The 22,390-nt window shown below is 28.2% G+C and overlaps 1 protein-coding gene across 1 annotated transcript in view; it reads left to right on the top strand.

Moving 5' to 3' along the window:
- Positions 1-109: 109 nt before the first annotated feature.
- The window catches only part of LOC107453531 (sorting nexin-29), a gene marked incomplete in the record, with an annotated part of 40,064 nt that continues 17,783 nt past the window's right edge, over positions 110-22,390 (top strand). The window contains 12 exon segments of the mRNA XM_071181672.1: positions 110-263; positions 2,781-2,842; positions 3,313-3,365; positions 4,452-4,532; positions 6,264-6,319; positions 7,919-8,093; positions 10,028-10,098; positions 11,395-11,562; positions 11,862-11,943; positions 15,244-15,483; positions 16,761-16,852; positions 18,002-18,159. Of these exon segments, the coding sequence (XP_071037773.1) occupies positions 251-263; positions 2,781-2,842; positions 3,313-3,365; positions 4,452-4,532; positions 6,264-6,319; positions 7,919-8,093; positions 10,028-10,098; positions 11,395-11,562; positions 11,862-11,943; positions 15,244-15,483; positions 16,761-16,852; positions 18,002-18,159 (1,251 nt within the window).

Below are 22,390 nucleotides of genomic sequence, written 5' to 3'. Positions count from 1 at the left end.
CAACAATCTAAGGTGCATGGAAAGAGTGCAGCAAGCATGATCCTTAAAGTGATAAAAATGTAACTTTCGAGACAAAACTTTGACTTTTGCACATGCCTCTTTTTCAATCAATTGATCAATTCTAAACAAAAACTGACCCAAGAGCTGTTTACAGCGGATAAAAAAAAGATCAATAACTAAATATGGTTTCAGTTTCTTAATTTTATGTGCAGATAGACGACTGCAACTTTTAAAATAAATAGTTTTTACTATGTCTAGTCAAGGTATGTTTATTATAAATATTTGCTTTCTCATTTTCCTATTGTTTCAACTCATTTATTTCGTCCACTGTCCAAAGCTTTTGCTTAAATTTAATTAGTTTGACTAAATATGTGTGAAGTTTTCATAATTTTTGTCCGAAATTTTTTAAGGTTTTTTGTTTCCATATTATCTATTCTGTTTAATTATGTGTATAATATTTCATAAATTTGGTAGGCGTTTTATTATCTCTTGGAAAAAGTCCTTATTGCTGTGTATATATTTTTTAATTTATTAAGTCATTTATTTTATTTTGACTTAAAATTCTAATTCTTTACAAATTCTTTTACCTTTACATTGACTATTATGCACTTCAAAGAAATATTCAAAACTTTTCTATGTATATTAAGCTGTTGTAGCTTTGCTTTTATTTAAAGTATTTTTGCTACTGATGATTACACTATAATACCATTAATAATAAGCAAAAGCAAGTTTTCAGAGTTTGTCTTTGCTTATTTAGCCGTTACATCTTGACGCAGTTTATTAGACACAATAATGCCTGTGATGATTAAACAAAGAAAAGTTTTCAGAACTTGCCTTTGTTTATTAATCTGTTGCAACTTTGACGACAGTTAAAATAGTTAAGTTGTTACTCAACACACTATAATTCTTTAACAAAGGCAAGTATTCTGAATTTATCCTTGTATATTAAGCTGTTACATCTTAGTTTATATTCGAAGCAGCTACAGTGCTAAACACAATGTCATTATTAAAAGACAAAGTTTCTGAATTTGTATATTAAGCTGTTACATTTTTATTTATAGTGAGACAGTTATGTTATTAATAAACATAATAACACCATAAACAAAGAAAGTTTTAAAAACTTATTTTTAACCATTGCAGTTTATTTAATGTTGAGGCAATTTCGGCTAATACATGACTTTGCATTCATGTGAAAAACTATTTTAGCATCATTATTATTTTAGATATGCTAATTTTTAATGAAAAATTTATGTACATAAAATATTTTAAATGAAATGTGAAAGAATAGATCTTATTGTATAAAATGTATATTAATTTTAACATTAAATTTAAGTTGTAAAACGAAACATAAGAAATTCTTGCATTTAAAAGCAAAAAGTTGTTTGTTTATAAAATATCAACTTAACTGCATTAAATTTAAATCAATTATATGTTTCCCATCATTCTTTTTCAATTACTCCACATCATGTGAATTTTAATTTTAGCAATTCTTTACCATATTTACTAGTTGTTTGTAGTTATTTTCTGTCAATTAGGTTTTGAACTATTGTTTTATATATTTTTTTCTATCTCATTGTTTCTAAAATTTAAGAAATTCATCCATTTTGATAAACATATCTTGTTTTAATTATGAAATTTTTCATCTCTCACAACTTTTATAACTAGTTTACGAGATTAATATGTTCTAAAATTATAAAAATGCATTGGTGTTTTACTTTTTAAGGTAATGAATTAATTACCAAATTATATTTATTTTGTAATTCAATACTTTTTAATTGGTAGTTATACTTATATTACTTAACCCAAAAATAGATATTTGTTAAGCAGTACTCCAGCTGCCAGTCATTAAAGAAAATTTTTCTTAGTAGTGGCACCAATTAGGTTACATATATAAATTTTATTTTTTTAAAAGTTTCAAAAGGAAATTACATTACTATATAAACAATGAAAACTATGCATTTAAGACACATGTTTGTATTGCTTATTTATTAATGTATATATTCTTGTAAATATGGTAAAGTAGTTTAGTTTTTTAAAAATAAATTTCTTCTTTATTTTACCATTTTGTAAAATCATTCTCAACAATCGACTATTCAAGTTTTTTCCATGTTAAAATATTTATATAAAAATGCTGGGTGTACACCTTTATACCTATCAAGAGCAGACCTTTCAAAAAAGACTGTAACTGTGCTTTTTGGAAAATAATATAATAATTAAAAACAAGCTACTTATGTTTCCAATTTTTGCTCTACCTTACTGTAAACACACTTTTTAAAAAACAAAAAATAATAATTAACCATTCTAAAACTTTTACAATTAAAAAGCAAAATATTATTTACCGCTGCTAAACTTCTAACTTTCAAATGCTTTCAATTCCCACTTGTGATCTGTCGCGCTAACCACAATTGAAAGGTGCCAAATAGATTTTAAACTTGCAAATTTAGAAAAGAAGACTAGCATGTAAATGTTTGTCTGGCGTTGGCTGCGAGTTATACCTTCCTAGTTGACCTTTCTGTGATTTTTTTATTAGTTTTTAGCTGCCCAGAAACCACAATATAGAAATCTCCCCCTCCTTAATGTTAACACCTGTAAAATCTGATTACTAAAATAAAAATGCAATAAAACCTATATAATCTAGACACACTAAAATTAAAATATTCATTCTTTTAGTTTTTAACATTTTTATTTCAAAGTTTCGAAAAATAATTGTTAAATACCATTTATTTTATTTTATAATAAGTTAAGTAATGTTATATTGATTTTGCTTATTTTCATAATAGATGATTCTGGGGTTCAAGAACGTCAGACTCTCTTGTCTAGACTATTAGATGCTGTGAAGCAGGTAACTAAAGGAAATATTTATGTTTTTGACTTATGTTACTCATAATAATTGTTTTAGTGTTATGATATATAAATTCTGTATTCATTGTATTAACTAAATCTATAAAACCCTCTTATAACAACTCTCTTTAACTTACTAAGTTATGCTGCCCTTAAAAAGAACTAACTTATCTGAGATGTGTAGAAAATTAATATAAAGGAAAAGGATATTGAGGATAATTATCAGCAATTATTCTAAAATGACATCACACAACACTGTTTATAAAATAAAATATATTTAATGAAAATGTTTGACATTTATTATATTATTTAACATACTTTTTATAGTCATAGATTTGTTTCTGTAAATGTTGATCGGGCAATTTATGAATCAGAAGAATTATTTAGCATTTTAACTCTTTATTCCGATATTTTTTTAATGGCATTGTTTTGTTTTATCTTTGATTAAGTGTTTGCAATTCTATATTTTAGTGCCAAATTAGATTTGGTGGAAGAACAGAACTTGCTACTGAAAATGACAGCAGGTAAATAACATATTTTTCTCTTGAAATTAATAATTTTTTTTTTTTAACTAAAATGCTTTCCTTGATAATAAGAAATGTTTTTTTAAAAGAGAAGGATTTATAAAGTTTTATCTATATTTTTAAAGTTTGTGTAAATCGCAAAATATAGCCTTAATGTTTAAAACTTGAGAGTTCTATAACACTGTAAAAATTTTAAAGTTCATGTGTTTAAATTTTAATTATTTTCATATTATTGAATAACAAAAAGTTAATAATTGAAGGACATTGGGCAATAAAATGATAAGCCACAGTTTCCAATTATTCAGAAAAGCAAATTTGGCAAAAATCATCATGATTCTTGTATAAACAATAAGATGCTTCTGTGTATTACACTGTTATCTAATAAATATTCAAGTTACTTATAAAGTATCTATATGGAAACAATGTTAAGGAGCAATTTAATGATAAATGCTCCTTTCCAGAGATCGCCTGAGAGCAAATTGGTTGCAATTGCCCTTTTTTTTAAGTAAAAATGTCCAAAATATGTTATAAGGAGAGAACCAGTTTGTCCTCTAAACCAAGTGCTTGGGTTTAGGGCCAAGTGTTAGTGAGTTAGAAAACCAATTTGTTCTATAGAATATATTTTGATTGTTATTGACATCCTGTCATGGGCATAAATTTGCTATAGGGAGACCTCCGTATGAAAAGATTCACCTGTTTATCACTCTTAAACCTTTTATAAAAAAAGATGTCCTGTATAAAGTTCAAGTTCTGTCAAATTTAAATTATTTTACATACATAAAATTTAATAATTTTTCATCCATCTAATGTCATTTTTGATCTCTTTATACAATGCATAAATATTTATAAGGTCTGTTAAAAATGCAATATATTCAAATTACTTATTATGTTTAAAACTTAACAATTCTTAGTTTTTTTCAATTGTAATAATTTTTGAAGATTAAAATATATTTGTAAAGGCAAGAATTTTCTAAATTTTTAATCAACATTTTTTAAAAATATTTTATCCATACTAATGCTTCAATTGAAAGCATTTTTATTTTATTCAGTTTTTTAAATGATTTTGTGTGTCTATTATATTTTTAGGGTTGTTTGCCTATGCACTCAGCTTGAAACAGTTTTGCAACATGGCATGCGGAAGACAGATAAAAGCTTTCTTCCTCTCAGGTATTTCATAATATTTTTTTATTTTCAGTCTAATTTTATTTCATTACAGCATGTTCTTTTCAATATCTACTATTTACAGAAGTTTATATTTCATAATACTAAAGTAATAAACTTATTTTTGAAGGCAATTTAAAATTATATACGATGTATTTGTACATTTTGATTAAAAATCTTAAACTTAATTATTTTAGCATTAGTTTATGTTTCTCAACTTTATTTGTTTATTTTTTCTTTTAGTTGATTACTGAAATTGGACTGAGGATTTTTAATTTTTTCCCTGACAAATGTTTCTTAAATTTACAAAAAATAAACGAGCAATGAAAAAAAAGAAATGGCGATATTTGAGACATTACATCAAGATAAATAAATAAAAATAATCATGCTAAATATTTTTGAAAAAGCTATCCAAGTATAATAGACTCGATCGTAACACCCTGAAGGTAGAGAGGTTAATATATAATTTTTGTGTTTACATCTTTCTTTTCTTATTTCATTGTTTCTGTCAATTCATTGTTTATATTTATAACCATCGTTAAACAGTCAACCTAATTTTATTGGTTTATGACGCCTAATGTTCAACTCTGCAGCCTTGTAATTTTGAACCGAATTCAGAAGACAAGGGAACTTCTGGATCAAGTATTGGAAAAAATTTTGTCTTCATGGAGAACTTTTTGATGGAATTAACCCGCACTTGCGTTACATGGAGAGGAAAACCTCCCACTGTTAGCCTGATAACAGGGGGACTTTAACCCATGATCTGTCTACCACTGAGGATATTTTACTCAACACTGTGGCCGGTGGAATTCATCTCATCGGAAAAGCAAACGCTCTGTCCCATGAGCTATCACGGCTCTCTCATTTCAATAAAACAAAATGATAGTGTGTAATGCATTTTCCTGGGGGATCTGAATATGAAATTAGAAGTGAGGGTTTCTATTGAGGATTATAAAATTCTCCTACTCTGTGAGCCTGGGGTCAATTTTGGTATAATTCGATAACTTTTTGAAAAATATTTCATGCATGTTTTTCCATTTCAGGACTTAAGGGACCCTCTCATCTTGACTTTTGTAAGAAAAAAGGTGGTTTAAAATGTTTTTTCATGTAAAAAAATTTAGTCAAAATGCCTTCTTTCAATTTTGATCCATAATTTGTTTGAAGAAAATATTTTTTTTCTCTTAGTTTTCTCTGCTGATATCATAATTGAGTAATGTTGTTTGGCAAAATTTTATTTAATACTATATAGCTAACTTTTCCCCAAACATATTTAAAATTTTTTTAAAATTGACTCATATTTTTAGCTAAAGTTTAAATTTAAATATTTTCGTTCAATTGTTATTTTAATTAATTAAACTCTTATAAACTATTAAATTGTCAATATAAGTGGGTATACTATAGCCTACGTCAGAGGTCATGCTATTCCAACTAAATTTAACCAGTTAATTGCATTTCCTATGAACCTGATTTCTAGCAACAAATAAGCATTAAATGAATTGTAATGTTATAAGTCGCTGCTCGCTAGTTTATGTAAACTAGCGTAACTTTGTTGTTTTGTCTAAGTTTATGTATTTAGTAAACATATTTAAAACTCAGTTTATTATTTAAACTAAATGGTAAATGTTATTCCTTGTAAAATTCTTGAAGTGGAAGTTTTTGTGTGTTTTTCATATTATACCCAACTATAGTTTTAATTTGTTCAAATCATATTTGTAACTTTAATTTACATTTCATTAGGCATGTGGCAGATATGATGAAAAACCTGAATATAATAAACAATGAAGCAGAACCTTGTAAGTATTATTAAGTTTTGTATAAATTTTCGTGTCTTGATTTGTTGCTCGCTTTCATTTTGTTGAACTTTCAGCTAAGTCTAGATTTATAAAAAGTGTTTACTTTATTTGATTACTTAAAAAAGCTAAATTTCGTTAAATCTGTAGAAAACATTGTTTTACTGTAATTTGTTGTTTTTGAAACCATTGCAAAATTTGTTAAATTCAATATTTCGTTAATTCAATGAATACAATTATTTTAAGTAGTTTTATGTTGAACTTAAAACTTTGTATTAAGCTTTTTTTTCTTTTCGTATCTATATATGTTTATCGATTTTGGCACCAAAATTGCAGAAATATCTCTCAATATAAATTCACTTGGTGGATACTCTAAATTATGGAATTATATATAAAAATACCTGCATTTTAATTATCAACCCTGAATTCTTAAATTGGAGGAATAACCACTTTAATTGAAAACACTGGGATATAAAAAAAAAATTTCCGCCATGTTTTAAAAGTTTTTTTTCCTATGAAATACATTTGTTTTGTCATAAAATAATTCTTAAATCAAGAAAATGGGAAAGGAAAATATTGGCTCTTTTAGATTAAAAAAAAGTTGATGAAAAGTTAGATAAAAAATAAAAGATAATTAGAAGAACACAAGGTAAGTCATCATTAACGCCACTACAACGATTTCTGATTTATATCGATATATTTAAACAGGGTAGATCAGTTTAAACCAATGTAATTTAAACCAAATTTTGTTTTTTGAACAGAACCAATTGTGGATTTTTTAAAGAAAAAAATCATTTTAATAATTTAATTTTCCATTATTTATATAAATACTTTTAATTTAAATTATGGAATCAAATAAAAAAAACAGTAACTTTTCTTTTATAAATTTTTTGAATTTCGAGTTCAATAACTCAACAAAAAAAAGAGTTGTCAAGATTAAAAATTTTCCTCATTATTTACATTCTGTTTCTAGTCTTAACGTGTCAAGAAGCAAAAGAATCATTCTTAGTTTAATTCAAAAGCTGAAAATACTAAAAAAATTAGTAAATGGACAAACAGTTAAATCATAAATTTGTGAATATGAGATTAGTGACCTAACTGTGCGAAACATGATAAAAAAGTTTATCCATAATCTAAAACTTCTTCATAGTTATAAATTAGAAGATGTTACAAAAAAAAAACTAATAGTAAGTTTGAAAAAAAAAATTATATACCGCTAAAACATATTGATTTGTCTTTTGAGCTCATAGCATATTTAAAAAGTTTAAATAAAGCATGATTTTTCCTATTTTTTTATGTTTGAAAATTTAAATCTTGTTTAGTTAAATTATTGAAGTTGTTTGTGAAAATTTCTAATGCATAATTATAAAAATATTTTTCAGAAATAAATTTTAAAAAAAATTTTTTTTTCTTGATTTTTGAAATATTTTGACAAATATTTTCCCTAGTTGCAACTTCCTGAAAGAATTTCTGATAGTGCCCTTAATATTAGTATGTACAGCGAACAAAAATGGGATTAAAGAACTTACTTTGGACTATACAAAATAAGATTCAATCTGTTATGTTAAATGGTCTTAAACCTTTATTTATTTTTCTTTTTAGCATTTTGGCAAATAGTAAGGTTGGTACTTAACAAGCATGAGTATGAAAGGTATATGTTGTTGAAAAATATTAAATCTGATATCGGACGAGGGAGAGCCTGGCTGAGATCTGCTCTGAATGAAAAATCTCTGGAGCGTTACATGCACATGATTGTAACTGAATCCTCACAGATCAGGTGATTCTATTCTTTCAAGAAAAAAAATCATGAGTTTTAGCATTCAAATTGCTCTTTAAAACATATTTAAATTACCATAATAAAGACAATGCTCTATATAAGTACTTAATTTTTGCAGAATCTAAGAGTTTTAAAGCAAGTTTTTTTTATTCTTTATTGCATTAAAATTTTCACCATAGCAATAGCACGACTTTTCAGGGTTGTCACTGTATAAGGAAAACCTGGAAAATGCAGGGAATTTAAAAATCATCTGAAATAACAGGAAAAATGCAGGGAATTTTGAATTTTTTTTTTTACAAACTGGGAAAAAAACAGGGAATTTTTGTGTTCTAAAAAATGCAAGCTTCTCAAAGCACAATCTATGGGATATATAAAGATGATAGTTCAGTTATATTATATTTTTCATTTATTATATAATTATTTGTTTCATGTTGATCAGTTATATTTCTTTAAGTTTTCCCAGCAACTAAAACCAGCATCGTTATCCTAATAAAGCTCACAGGAGCATAGGGAATGTTGATATGTGTATAATATGTATAATCTTAATATATTGTGCATAATATGTGCAGAGAAAACACAGGGAATTTCTTTTCCAGATATGAGTGACAACCCTGTTTTTTGGTCCTCTATGCTACGAGTTCCACTTTTAGTGCTAAAATTAAAAGAATAAGGATGAAATAATTAGTTGCTAGTGCAGAGGAATTTCCTGTGGAACACAATTTATCTCGCCCTTAGTGATGAAAGTGTTAATAATTTGCCACTATTTCAAGCATTATTTTTTTCTATAATAATGAATCAAGGTAATACAAAAGTATTCATCAATACGGTGATTTTTTTGTTAATTTATTACTATTTAAGTTTTTTTTATATGCAGCATTAACAGCGTTTTCTTTTTCGTCTTTAAAATATTTTTTTTAAAAAAACAGTATAATAATTAGCAAAAAATACAATTAGATACTAAAAATAAATAAAATGCATTTTGAATGTTTAAATACGGTAAAAAAAAAGTAAATTTCGATGTTGATATGAGTATTGTTTTTTCCTCCATTTAATCAAAATTCATAGTGCAGTTGTAACTTTTTTTCTTCTGGCAAAGAAATTGTTACCTATTGGCACTTAATTGTGTTTTAGTCATAAAAACACTATGATATTAATCTTATTCTAACACTGGATGAAAAGAGAAGTTATTTCAAATTAAGAAACTTGTATTTGATGACAAAAGATTTTTTCTACCATAATCAATTCATAATAGGGTTGTAACTTCTTTTTTTTTTTTTTGCGAATTAGGTAGTAAAAAATAGAACTAGATAATAAAAATAAATAAAATTCATTTTGAATGTTTAAATAAAGTTTAAAAAAAAGTAAATTTCAATGTTGATATGAGCATTGTTTTTTTTTCTCCTTTCACTCAATTCATAGTAGGGTTGTAACTTTTTCTCTTCTGAAAAAGAAATTGTTACCTATTGGCACTTAATTGTGTTTTAGCCATGAAAACACTATGCCATTATTCTTATTCTAACACTGGATGAAAAGAGGAGCTATTTCAAATTAAGAAATTTGTATTTGATGGCAAAATATTTTTTCTACCATAATCAATTCATAGTAGGGTAGTGACTTTTTTTTTGGAAAGGAAATTATTTTCTATTAGCACATAATTAATTTTATTTTAGTCATGAAAATTTTTTACAATGTATCTTATTTTACACTGGACAAAAAGAGACAATATTTTTAGTTTCGAAGAAAAAAAATTATTTCTTCATTTAAATGATAAAGTAATATTGTTATTATTATTTTTTTTTTAAAAAAATTACTGTTGTTAAAAAAATGTACCAAAATTATTTCAGTTAAAATTTTTTTGTTTGTTTGCTATTCTTGGGCTCTTTATTATTATTATTATATCAATATCTAAGCAATTTATTCATTTTTGTTTTCAGAAATTTTTATGAAGATGGGGCTTTTCTGCTAGATGAGGAACGAAGTAGTATGCTACCAATGATGGCTGCAGGTACTTTTTTATATGCTGACTGATATAAACGCAACTGTTACTCTATAAATGTCTTATACAATCAGTGCTCACATACGCATGTGAGACCTGGACCCATGGAGATGAAAATATGATAGCTAGATTTGAGAGAAAAATACTGTGAAGCATTTTCGGTGGAATAAGTAAAAGCGGTACCTGGTTTAGAAGATCAAACACGGAACTTTACAAAGCATATAAAGAACCTGGTGTCATTAAATGTATCAAAATTCAAAGGATTTAATGAGCAGGCCGCAGTATAAGAATGGAGGATAACAGGACAACAAAAAAAGTTTTCAGTGCCAGGCCAACAGGTACAAGAAAAAGAAGACGGCCAAACCTAAGATTTTTAGACTGCCTTGAAAAGGACCTACAAGTTTTAAGGATTATAAACTGGAGAATCTTGGCTAAGGGAAGAATGTCTTGGCATAGACTAGTTGAGATGGCCAAGGCCCATCCTGGGCTGTCGTGCCAATGAGAAGAAGAGAAGATATAAACGCAACAGCAGATGGTGATAAATATCTATTTATTAGAGAACTACTAATTTTAATGCACTAAGCATAATTTTTATTGATAATTTTTTGGAAGATTTTTTGCAATTAATCTAATCAAAGTGGCCACAGGACAAATAAATCTGGGAAAACATTGAAAAAAACCAGGGAATTTTATGAACCTGGAAAAATCAGGGAAATATTGGAAAATTGAATTAAAGTACCTTAAAAGATAGGAGAAATGAATTATTTTGCATTTGAGGTACCTAAAGGACCAATGCTTTTTTCCAAGAAAATTGGTCTTGTAATATTTGTTTTTTAATTGTTCTGTTTTAACTCAAACAGCAAGTATAAGTGTTTTGTAATATATTTTCCGTATAAGAATAAGGGATAAGGGAAAATTTAAGACAATAGGTACAAAAATAAGGGAAATTAGATAAAATCGGATAATGGAGGGGGAATTTTTTTTTCAAAGTGCTTGTGGGCACTTGATAAAATAAAATATTTAAGTGAAACAAAAATATAATTGCTTAGAACAAAAAATTAAGTGTTTGTGATGCAAAGAAAATCACAGTATTCTTTTTTATAGGTTTTCAACTGTATTTAAAACCTAATGATGTTAAGTGGGATACCTGATATTTATTTTAACCTGTCTTCGAGATTCTATTAAACAATTGAATACAAATCTTTTTTTATTTTACTTGTAGCATCATGTGACACAAAAATGATGCTATTTCTAATGATTTCTGTAAAAATGATTCAATATATTTATAAATTTTTTATTTTTCAGGATTGGGATCCATTCTTTTTGCCATCACCATTGATAACCCTGATCTGAATTATACACGTCCACCAACAGCTACAGAATCTTCTAACGAACTTTCAAAGCCTTCATTTTCACCGAAAGAAAAATTTGAACCTAGACCAGTGATACAAAAATCAGACCACAAAGAAATAGGTGAGTTCTTATAAACACTTTAAAAACAATTATACAACATGAAAAGCTTGAAGATAAGACACTTTTTCAAATCATACTTCAAGAAAAAATTTTGGGGTTAGTATTTTTTCTTTAAATTCACTTAATTAACTTTTTTTTTAGAGACAAGTAAGCTGACCAGTGAGCATGTGTATAAACTTGTATAATATATTTTACTTTGGTCTAGTGACCAGAGTATCTTAATTTTTACCTCTGAATATCATTAGAGATTGATTGAGGTTGATAATAAAATCTACTATTGAACATAATGTGTTTTTCAGGTCACAAGAAAAGGAAGAAAAAACGTCCTACTACTCAAGTTGTTTCCTTCGATGATGATGATCTATACAGTGATACCTTAGAGTATATAGCCATTTTTATTTTATTTATCTGTGTGTTTTGCATAAATAACTTTTGTAGTTGAAGGGAGAAATTTAAAAAAAAAATAATAATCTTTTATTAGCAGACTTTTATCATGAATGTAGTGAGAAGAAAATGTTTGAAGCGTTCTAAAAGATTATTATGCAAAATTATACAATCTTGTTATATCATCATCAGTCATCATTATTAAACTGCCCCACTTCTTAAAATTTTAACCAAAGTTTAGGGTTTATTTAAGGCCAGAAGTAAAATGCTCCAAATTATAATTAATTAAAGCATTATAAAGTATTTCCTAAAAATTCATTCAGAATTTACATCAAAATAGCACTTTATACCCATATATCTATTTTATTGCTTATTTAACAGTTTTTTTTTAAAAATAAAACATCGATGTTAACTTTGAATTTAACATTATTTTACTAATTTTAAAAACTATCAGATGATGAAGTAATATTGTTAAAAGTTTCATAAACTTAATATTTTAATGCCTAATAGAATGTCTGAATTGAAACTTTTATTATTATTTTTTTTTAATCCTTGCAAATCACTCTAAAAATAAGTGTTGGCTATTTTTGTGCTTTCAAAACAAAAATTTTTCATTTGCCAACTTGTCAATCAATAAGAAAAGTCTCAGAAAAACTGTTCAAACAATTTTTTTTTTCTGTTAGCACTTAGCATAAAACATCATGAATTCTTCATGAATGAAGAAGATATGACTGAACCACCTAAAATGCTTAAAAAGAGTCCATGTTAATAGTTAAGTGAGATGGAAACGAAATTGTTTTCAAAACCTGTTGAATTCTAACTAAGAACGCAAAATTGAAAATCTCAAAATCAAATTGATTGCCTTGGTTATCTTCCTACGATTTATTTTTCATGTTTCTAGTTTTTTCTTGCAGCAGAAAAGCCACAGAATGAGGAAAAGTTTGTGAATTTTATCAATCTGGAAACATTAAGAAATGTTATAAAATATCCAAAAGGTTAGGGAAAATTAATTAATTCGAGTTTGAAAAACTCAGAAGTCAATTTTTTTTAAAAATTGATCTTATAATAATTTTTTTTCCAGCTTTAATAGCAAGCTATAATATTTTTATTTTGTAATATATTTCGTGCATAAGAATGACTGAACAATTAATAATAAATATATGCCACCAATGCTAAAAATCCGGGAAGTTTTGATTAAATTAGTCTGGAACTAACAAGAATTTTTTTCTGGCTGTTTTTGGCCAAATTGAATCGAACAGTTTTTGAAGTTTTCAGTTCCACCTCTTTAAGTAGTAATATTAAGATTTGAATGGTCATTTTATTCTGTCCTCACTTAAATATTCATTTATGATTTCTAATGAGTTAACTCATAGTTGCCAACTCTACTGGATTTTACAAGTTTCTCCTGGTCTACTGGTTTAATTAAAATTCTCCTGGATTTTGTACATTTTCAAATACCCTAAAATTGAGTTAGATTCCTGGGAAAAAATTCTTATTTAAATTGAATTTTGCACAGATTATTGTTTGCTTGAATATTTAAATAAGTAGTTACTGATAGATAATGAAGCAAACCTCATTTATAGAAATCAGTTCAAAAAATTTTTTGTTCTAAAGTGTTCAGTTTATTTTGATTCAGAACTCTTATCAAATTAATTTTTAAAAAAATCTTTTAACTATTTTTGATGAATTAAATGCCTATTAATACTTGAAATTATGAGTAAAAATAATACATAATATTTCAAGTATGCTTAATGTCAATCATAACTGGAAAATATTGCAGTTTTTCTAATTTGATGACTATAAAAATCCCTATGAGTAAAGTATTTAGTACATTATGCAACAATGATCATGAAATTTATATTATCTCGCAAAATATACTGGATTTTTTCCTATCCATATTGGCAGTTATGGAAACTGTTTGGACAAAAAAAATATACATTGAGGGTGCAGAACATTCTGTATTGTTCAAATCTCACATAAAATACTTACCATTTAATGTACTCCATTTTTTAATTTTTACCTAAACTATGATTGTGAATTGTGTAATTAACTCACTGATGTTTTAGCAAGTGGGCAAAATTGGGAAAATGTTTCTCCCCAAAACATTATTTCCCTATTTAACAGAGTTGCCACTCCACTGGGAGAAAAGAAAAAGCCTGGAAAATACAGGGAAATTAAAAATCACTTAAAACAACAGAAAAAATGCAGAGAATTTTGAGTTTTTCTATACAAACTAGGAAAATATAGGAATTTTTTTTTCATTTTTCAAAAAGTGATAACCACTCAATGCGCATTCTATGTGATATTTAAACATGATATTTCTGCTTTACTAAACTCAGGGTGTGTAGCGTTTTTAAAAAGTGCTTAAAGGTGCTTAATTTCCCCTTTTTCAAAATGTGATATTTTTCTTTACCATGTTGATTTCCGCCACAAATTATGCAAAAAGACATTGTCCTATTCAACGTTTTCACAATTAATTCAATCCCAATCTATATCGGTGTACCGCCGGTCTGTAGTATATGAAAGCACCATTTATTTTACATGTTTGATGAAATACTTGCGGGTCCACACTTGCGTATACTGAGCTGGATTCAGTGGTAAGGATTTTTTACTCTCATGCGCAACTCTGCTGCATTTTGCAAGAAATTCTCTATTTCAAACTTCCTTTTCCGCCCTCTGTAATAGAATCAAAAAAATCTCTCGAATTTTTGCTGATTACGGGGACCAACTAAACATTATCAATTTTTTTTCTCTATTAGTGATAGAAAATTTAATTTCTCTTGTTAGTTTCATCGTTTGTGACGCTTCATCGTCTTCATCACTGTAAATAAAACCGGATAAAACCATCAATTGTCAAAAACCTGCCAACCATGTCTAATTATGGTATTTTTCAAAGTGCTTAAAAATATTTTTTGAGTGCTTGAAAAGTGCTTAAAAGGTGCTTATTTTTTGTTGAAAAATTTAGCTACGCACTCTGTAAACTATATCATTTACTATAGCATTATTTGTTTTAAGTTGGTTAATCTGTTCCTTATTTCTTTTTAGTTCTTCCAGCAATTAAAACTATAATTAACCCAATGCAGCTCAGACAAGATCACAGTGATTGTGTGTTTAATCTTAATATATGGTGTTAATATGTACAGAGAGTTTTTTCTCTCCAGATTTGAGTGGCAACACTGTCTAATAACATCGAAAAACCGCTTTAGAAGACTGTAGGTTATAAGATGACTCTTTACATGCAAAAGCGTCAGTGGGTTAACGTAGTGTAACCTTAATGTAACTTCCCGTTTATTTCAGTATCTGTTCTTCCTTACCCGAATCGTGCAGTGCTCCCCCAACTTGCTTGTCTTCTCCTGTCCAACTTTCTGGTAACTTTCTTGCTTTCTCATCCACACTGCCTCCACCTTCTGCCTCTAAGTGTGTACCCTCTACTAACACGCCTGGGGAATCAGAAGACAAAGGTCAGAAAATCGTCTCCAGTTCCATCGTTGTGACTGGCTGTGAATCCACTGCTTTAGAGTTAATACCCACTCGGCGGTAATATTTCTTCTTTACTCACTGTGGTCTATATATTTTTTTAATGGCATTGTAAAATTGGAAAGGAATGCCTTCAAGAAAAACTTACAAATAGGTAAATTGGCCATTTAAAAAAAAAAAATTGTTTTACAATTGAGTCATGAAATTACATTGCAAAGTTGCCACCACCTTCTTTATCAGTAAGTATGATTATATCATGAGCTGTGATGGCTCAGGGGATAGTGCATTTGCCTCCCAATAAGCTGAACCAAGTTTGGTTGATTCGATTTCTGCATCTGGCTTGCACCGACCACAGGGCTGACATAAAATATATTCAGTGGTATATAGATCATGGATTAGAGTCCTTTTACCATCAGGCTGACCATGGGAGGTTTTTGTGGTTTCCTCTCCAAGTAACGCAAATGCGAGCAGTTTCATTAAAAAGTCCTCCACAAAGGCAAATACTTGGTCCAGGAGTTCCCTTGTCTGCTGGATTGGGTTCAAAATTACAACGCTACGGAGTTCAACATTAGTCATAAACACAAAAAATTAAATCGACTGTTCAGTGGCAGTTATAAATTAAAATTAAAATAGGCAGAGGGACCATTTTTTTAAAAAAATTGTTTTGCAATTGAGTCATGAAATTACATTGCAAAGTTTCCTTCACCTTTTTTATCAGCAAATATGATAATGTTATGATCATTATTGATAACATAATATATCAAAAAGTTTCCTGAATACTATACATAATTATTGAATTCATAATTCTTATGTGTAGTATTATACATAATTATAGAATAGGATATTATTGTGAGTGTTGATAAATTTTATTTAGGAAATGAAAATAATGACCAATTTAAAAATAATATATAAATTAGTTAAATATTATTAATATTGTGATATGTTGTTAAATATTTAGTCAATGTTTAATATTTTTTTTACCATACATCTCAATATTAAAATTTTTTCTGAGTATTGATATTGCATCAGTTATAGACCAATGTTTATGTTCGTGACAACTCAGAGAAGTAGTCCCCAAAAACATGGTCTCTGTAACCAATGAGAACCTTTACTTTTTGATAGCCCCTCCTTTTTCCTGAACATAAATGAACATGATATGATAACCCCTGCCCATCCAAGTGTGATATTATTTGTGAATGGTCCTTTTAAACGTTACAGAACTATATATGGTTGAGTTGATATTAAAACTACTGGTTTCACTTTGATAGAGTATGTGTAAAGTGACAAAAAGGAAAAGAATTTGATTGTTTTAATGCTCACTGTGATTTTTATTATAGACTGCCACAGCAAGTCACATTGACACCGCTGGGGGCTTCTCCTAGTGTTGAACTTATACCAATCGCTCAAAATGAAGATGGCATTGCATCAGGTACGATCATTTTAAGCATTCACTGCTTAGTTATGGTTTAAATGGAAATGTAAACATTTCTCAAATTAATTGTTAATTAATAAAGTATTGTTAATTAATAATTTATTTTACGTGGTGATTAATAATTAATTAATGAATAACTAATGAAAAGGTGTATTTGCAAGTATAAGTTTAAGTCAATAAATGACTTTTGTATCTTATACAATGCATCCAGCTTTGTAGAAAAATTTTGATAAATGTAGGTATTTTTTATTCTAATTCATTTTTTTGCATACTAATGATACAATACAAATACCGATCTTAGAATTCTTCTGTATTTCTAAAATATGCTTTGATGTTACATTTTTCAAATGAACTTCGATATTTTGTTTAAAAAAATTGGGAAAGTAATCATATGGAACCTTAACTTTTAAGTTAATACTTTATGTTGAAATGGCACCATTTATAAATATCAGGATCATTGTAGTTCTTATTATCATTTGGATTTGAATTTCTGAAACATTTGGTGCTGTAGTTTTTACTTTCTCTCAACAGCAACCAAAAAATCAAAGCAAGATCAACTCTACTCAGATTTATATTTAGGCTAAATTAAGAAATTCAGTGAACCATAGCAATGATGTCACTAATGTGATAATTGGTACAGAATGTATGCTAAACAGAAATTAATGCTAAATTTTAAATTACTTACTTTAAGTTACTTTATTATTACTTTTTAGTTACTTTAAATTTAATTTGGAGGTACTGGTATTTTATTTATGTCGCACTAGAGCTGCACAATGGGCCATTGGCGGCGGTCTGGGAAACATGCCTGAGGATGATCTGAAGACACGCCATTGCAATTTTGATTCTCTGCAGAAAGGGTGGCTCCTTTGCTTTGGTAGCCCTACGGTCTGCACACAAAGTTGAGCACTTAACAGAAAAACAGTTTAACGAGGACAGATACTATGCTAAATTTAATTTAATTTGAAGAATATGTGAATTTATTTATTTTTAATCTTTTTTATTGTTTTGAGAATTTTGTTAATAATTTTTTTTTACCTATCATTTCATATGTAGGTCATAAAAGATATATTTTTCATTTCTTTGCTATTAAATTATCTGATTGAAGTTACGAAATCTTCAACATTAAAAGTTATATTTATTGCGCAGATGATTCTGTTTCAATACCAAGCTTTTGCGATGACGTAGATAATGCTGTTGCTGCCCTGGCTGCTACTCAGAGTGCCCGTTCATGGTCCACATCTTCCAATCAAAGTACAAAATCTCTTACGCCACGAAGTAGAAATGACACCTTATCCATGACAACAGGTACTTTCCTTTTTTTCTATAAATTTTAAGATTATCTTAATTTTAAATATGTTTAACAGGGGTCTGTCCAGACATTTTGTNATAATGCTGTTGCTGCCCTGGCTGCTACTCAGAGTGCCCGTTCATGGTCCACATCTTCCAATCAAAGTACAAAATCTCTTACGCCACGAAGTAGAAATGACACCTTATCCATGACAACAGGTACTTTCCGTTTTTTCTATAAATTTTAAGATTATCTTAATTTTAAATTTGTGAAACCCTTCATTAACCCCTTAATGATCGGTTAATTTTCAAGGAAGCGATCATAAAAGTGCCTATTTCGCCAAATACACGTATTTGATTAGTCCTGACATCTAGTTTAAAATAAACTAACTATCTACAATTACCTTAAAAATATCCTGATACTGCCATCTGGTGAGTAAAATGAGAAATAAAATGTTATCCGGGCAAAAGAAATGAATTAGTTTTATTCTTATTGGCGCGTTACTACTGAACACTCCAGCGAAGTGTTCAGTAGTAAATTTCACGGGAGCGAGAAGGAAGGGTTTAAAACATAATTAAGTACTTGCAATCCAAGAAGACCTGCTATACCCGCACATGTGACCTATGATGTCAGCGCCAGCAAATCTTTATCAACAAAATGAAAAATTAAAGTTGAGCTAAGTTTCTCTAAATAAGTTAGAATATTAATTAACGATAAGTTAATTAAATTCAGCGCTGTATCGCACATCAAATTTTTTAAATTATAATTCTTTCTCGTCTGCATCTTTTACTTAACTTAGATTTATTATTTGTTTCTGTATTATATTGTAGCCTTGATATACTTATTTTATGAGTACCTGGCGACTTCAATGCATAATTAGTTTATGTTCCTTATGGATTCGTGCCTATCTTTGTATTAAGTCTCTGTGAGAATATATAGTGAAAGAATTAAAATCTTTGAGAAAGAATCTTTGTGAAAGAATTTAGAATACGTCTCTTAAGAAAATCGATACTTGATGGGCTTGACTTACTCTAAATAGAGTGGAAAGAACAGCTGTTAACGTAAATAAATACCATGTTTCAACAACCAATCAGAATCGAGATACCCACATTACGTCACTTGCAGGCATCCCATTAATATGCCAATGACTTTTTTGAGCATTTATTTATTCCATATTTAAGAATATAAAATAAAAAAAAGCAATCTGTGTTTCTATAAGAAGGATTTTTAGTTGATCATCTGATGATTTTTATCCCAGTATTTGTCTTATCATGTCTGTTGTGTATGTGATCATCTTACCTTGAGTGTAATGTCATTTATGTAAACACCTAATTAAATTGTACTATCAAATTAAATTAAACCACCTTGAGTAAATTTTAAAAATAATTTTTACTTTTGACCTAGTTGAATAAACATTTTTCAATAAACTTTCTTTGCTCCTGCTAGTTTTATGAAGTCAGAATATTGCTGTAACATGGAGTGTAGCGATTTTAAAAAGTGCTTACTTTTGATTTATGTTTTTTAAAAGCCCTTAAAGGTTTTTTCTTTTTCGGGATTTGTAAAAAGTACTTAATTACTTACTAAAAAGTACTTCTTTTTCTTTGCCGTATCGATTGTCGTTCTAAATTACAAAAAGTGCCCGAGTTTCACAATTTTCTCTGCAGAAACTTTATTATATCATGATTACGTAAAATCTTGAAAATGTTTGAGTTTTATTTGTTTTATGTTCATAAGTTAAGAATTTTAAGCGATAGAAGAAAAAAATTTTTTTTTACTGGGCAGATCCTAATTATGATTTTTTTTTGGGAATGGGATTAAAGATATCTTTTGAGTGCTTAAAAGTACTTAAATGGTGCCTTTTTTGTTCAAAAATCTGGCTATACACCTTGTGTAAGACTTTAATATCCCCAAAGAATGTAAATTTTTCATTTTATCACTTACTTGTATTTCAGGATTGACCATTAAAAAAAATCATGATTTTTTTTGCATTTACCAGTCAAATTATCTGATAAAATGTAATAATAATACTTATTATTTAAAAACAATAATAGTTTGAATTAATATTTCTAGCTAAAATGTTTAAAATTATTATTAACTTATTACCAACTATGCTCTGAATTAATAAAATCATGGTTATATTTGCTCAAGTACTAATACTTGTTAACTGTTTGTATTATATTGCAAATTTTTATTAATTTGTAAAGATACGGGAGCAATTTTTCAATTAGATAGCCAAGATCAGAATACTTAAATGAAAAAAAATATATTCTCAGTTTTTGCTGACAGTACAAGTTCTTAATTATTGGTATACTCTAACTACATATTTAATAAGTTTTAGAAGTACTTGTATTTAAATAAATGTAAAACTAAATGGCAAGACTCAAGGTTGTCCTTAATTTCCATAAAAATAAAAAAAAGTGTGCTTTAATATCCTTAATTATCAAAAATTTCAATCAATGTTCTGAAATTTTATTTTATAACCATCGTTGAACAGCCGACCCAATCTTATGGGTTTACGACTACTAATGTTCAACTCTGTAACCCTGTAATTTTGAACCCAATTCAGAAGACAAGGGAACTCCTGGATCGAGTATTGGGAGAAATGTGCCATCGTGGAGGAATTTTTGATGGAACTAACCCGCATTTGGGTTACATGGAGAGGAAGACCACGAGAACCTGCCATGGTGAGCCTGACGGCAAGGGCACTCTAACCCATGATCCGTCTGCCACCGAGGATATTTCATGTCAGCACTGTGGTCGGTGCAAGCTGGATGCGTAATTGATATCGACTGGGATTTGAACCCGGTTTGCCTCAATGGAAGGCGAATGCTCTCTCCACTGAGCCATCGCGGCTCCTGAAATTTTATAGTCACGTTAGGCTGACCACCCAACCAGAACATCTATTCCTGCACCCCAGAGCCCAAGGTCAAGAAAACTGAGATGGAGACGGTAGGCCTTGGCCCTCTAAGGGTTATCAGGCTACTGAGTATAGTTTATAGTGTATCTCTAAATCCCTGTTGGTATTCTAGAAAATACTCCCATTAGAGAAGCAGCATCGATAAATTGTTCATAAATTTTGAGTCAATTTAGTCCTTAATTTTAGTTTTTATATTCTGGACTTCCAGTCCTTAAACGGGCATAATTTGTATATGTTTATCACCAGTAAATTATTTTACTTACAGCTAATAGAAAATTAAAGTTTTATGCCACACTTTCCCCTTTTACTTTTTATTTTTATTTATTAGTCTTTTTTAAAGTGTAATAATTTGCATGCATCTCTCTTTCATAATTTCTTTCGATAAAACTATAATTATCAATGAAATCGGATCATTTAATCACAACCTAGATTATATATTTATAAATAAGATTGTTTAAAAAGTATTTTAGATTTGACAATTTTTTTTTTAAATCGATTGTTTTAAATTAATGATTTAAAAAAATAATATTAAAGTGATTTAAATCATAATTTTAATCGTGATTAAGATCATACCAACCCTACTATACATTATTAAAAATGTATAAGTATTTTCTTTAAGCTTTGCTAATCTGTTTTACATAAATAAGCATGTTTTTAATTCTTGGTCTATGAATTGAGTCTATGAGTAGTTAGATATTTACTCCGATTAAAGTTTAGCTATTTACAGTTTAGGATTCCTCATGTTAGTAAAGGTATCCGTTTATGAGTGATAATTACTATTAGATATACACAGGGTATCCGCACACCTGGAAAGTCATGAAAAATCATGGAAAGTCATGAATTTCGGTATTGAACAAAATTTGTCATGAAATGTCATGATTTTTACTGTATTTTTTTTAAAAAAAATCATGGAAAGTCATGGATTTAGGTCTCTGAAAAATCTAATTTTTAAAATGGAATCTCCCTCCCCCCCAATTTCATCTTGTTTCAAATATCTGAATTTCTAACAAAATCACCACTCAGTCATATTTTATTTGAATATAAAATGATTTTATCATGTTCTTTAAAAATTATGGTGTTCTTTCAAAAAATGAAAGAAAAAATATCATTTCTAGAGTGAATTATCCTTTAAACTCTCTTCTGTGATTTAAGAATTTTATTATTATTTTTTTTTTAATTTTATCAATTTAAAATTCTAGTTGAAGCAAACCAGTTATTGGCGAATATTTTTTATTCTGAAATGAACAGAAAAATCAGGAGTATTTCTTTCCTTTCTGATGAACAAGAAAAGTATCTTTAGAATATAATTCTGCAGAAATTTTTTTTTTTT

This window comes from Parasteatoda tepidariorum, chromosome 6 (assembly GCF_043381705.1).
Source record: "Parasteatoda tepidariorum isolate YZ-2023 chromosome 6, CAS_Ptep_4.0, whole genome shotgun sequence".
Taxonomy (NCBI): Eukaryota; Metazoa; Arthropoda; class Arachnida; order Araneae; family Theridiidae; genus Parasteatoda; species Parasteatoda tepidariorum.
The sequence above is the reverse complement of the archived record's forward strand: the minus strand, read 5'-3'. Positions and strand labels throughout refer to the sequence as shown.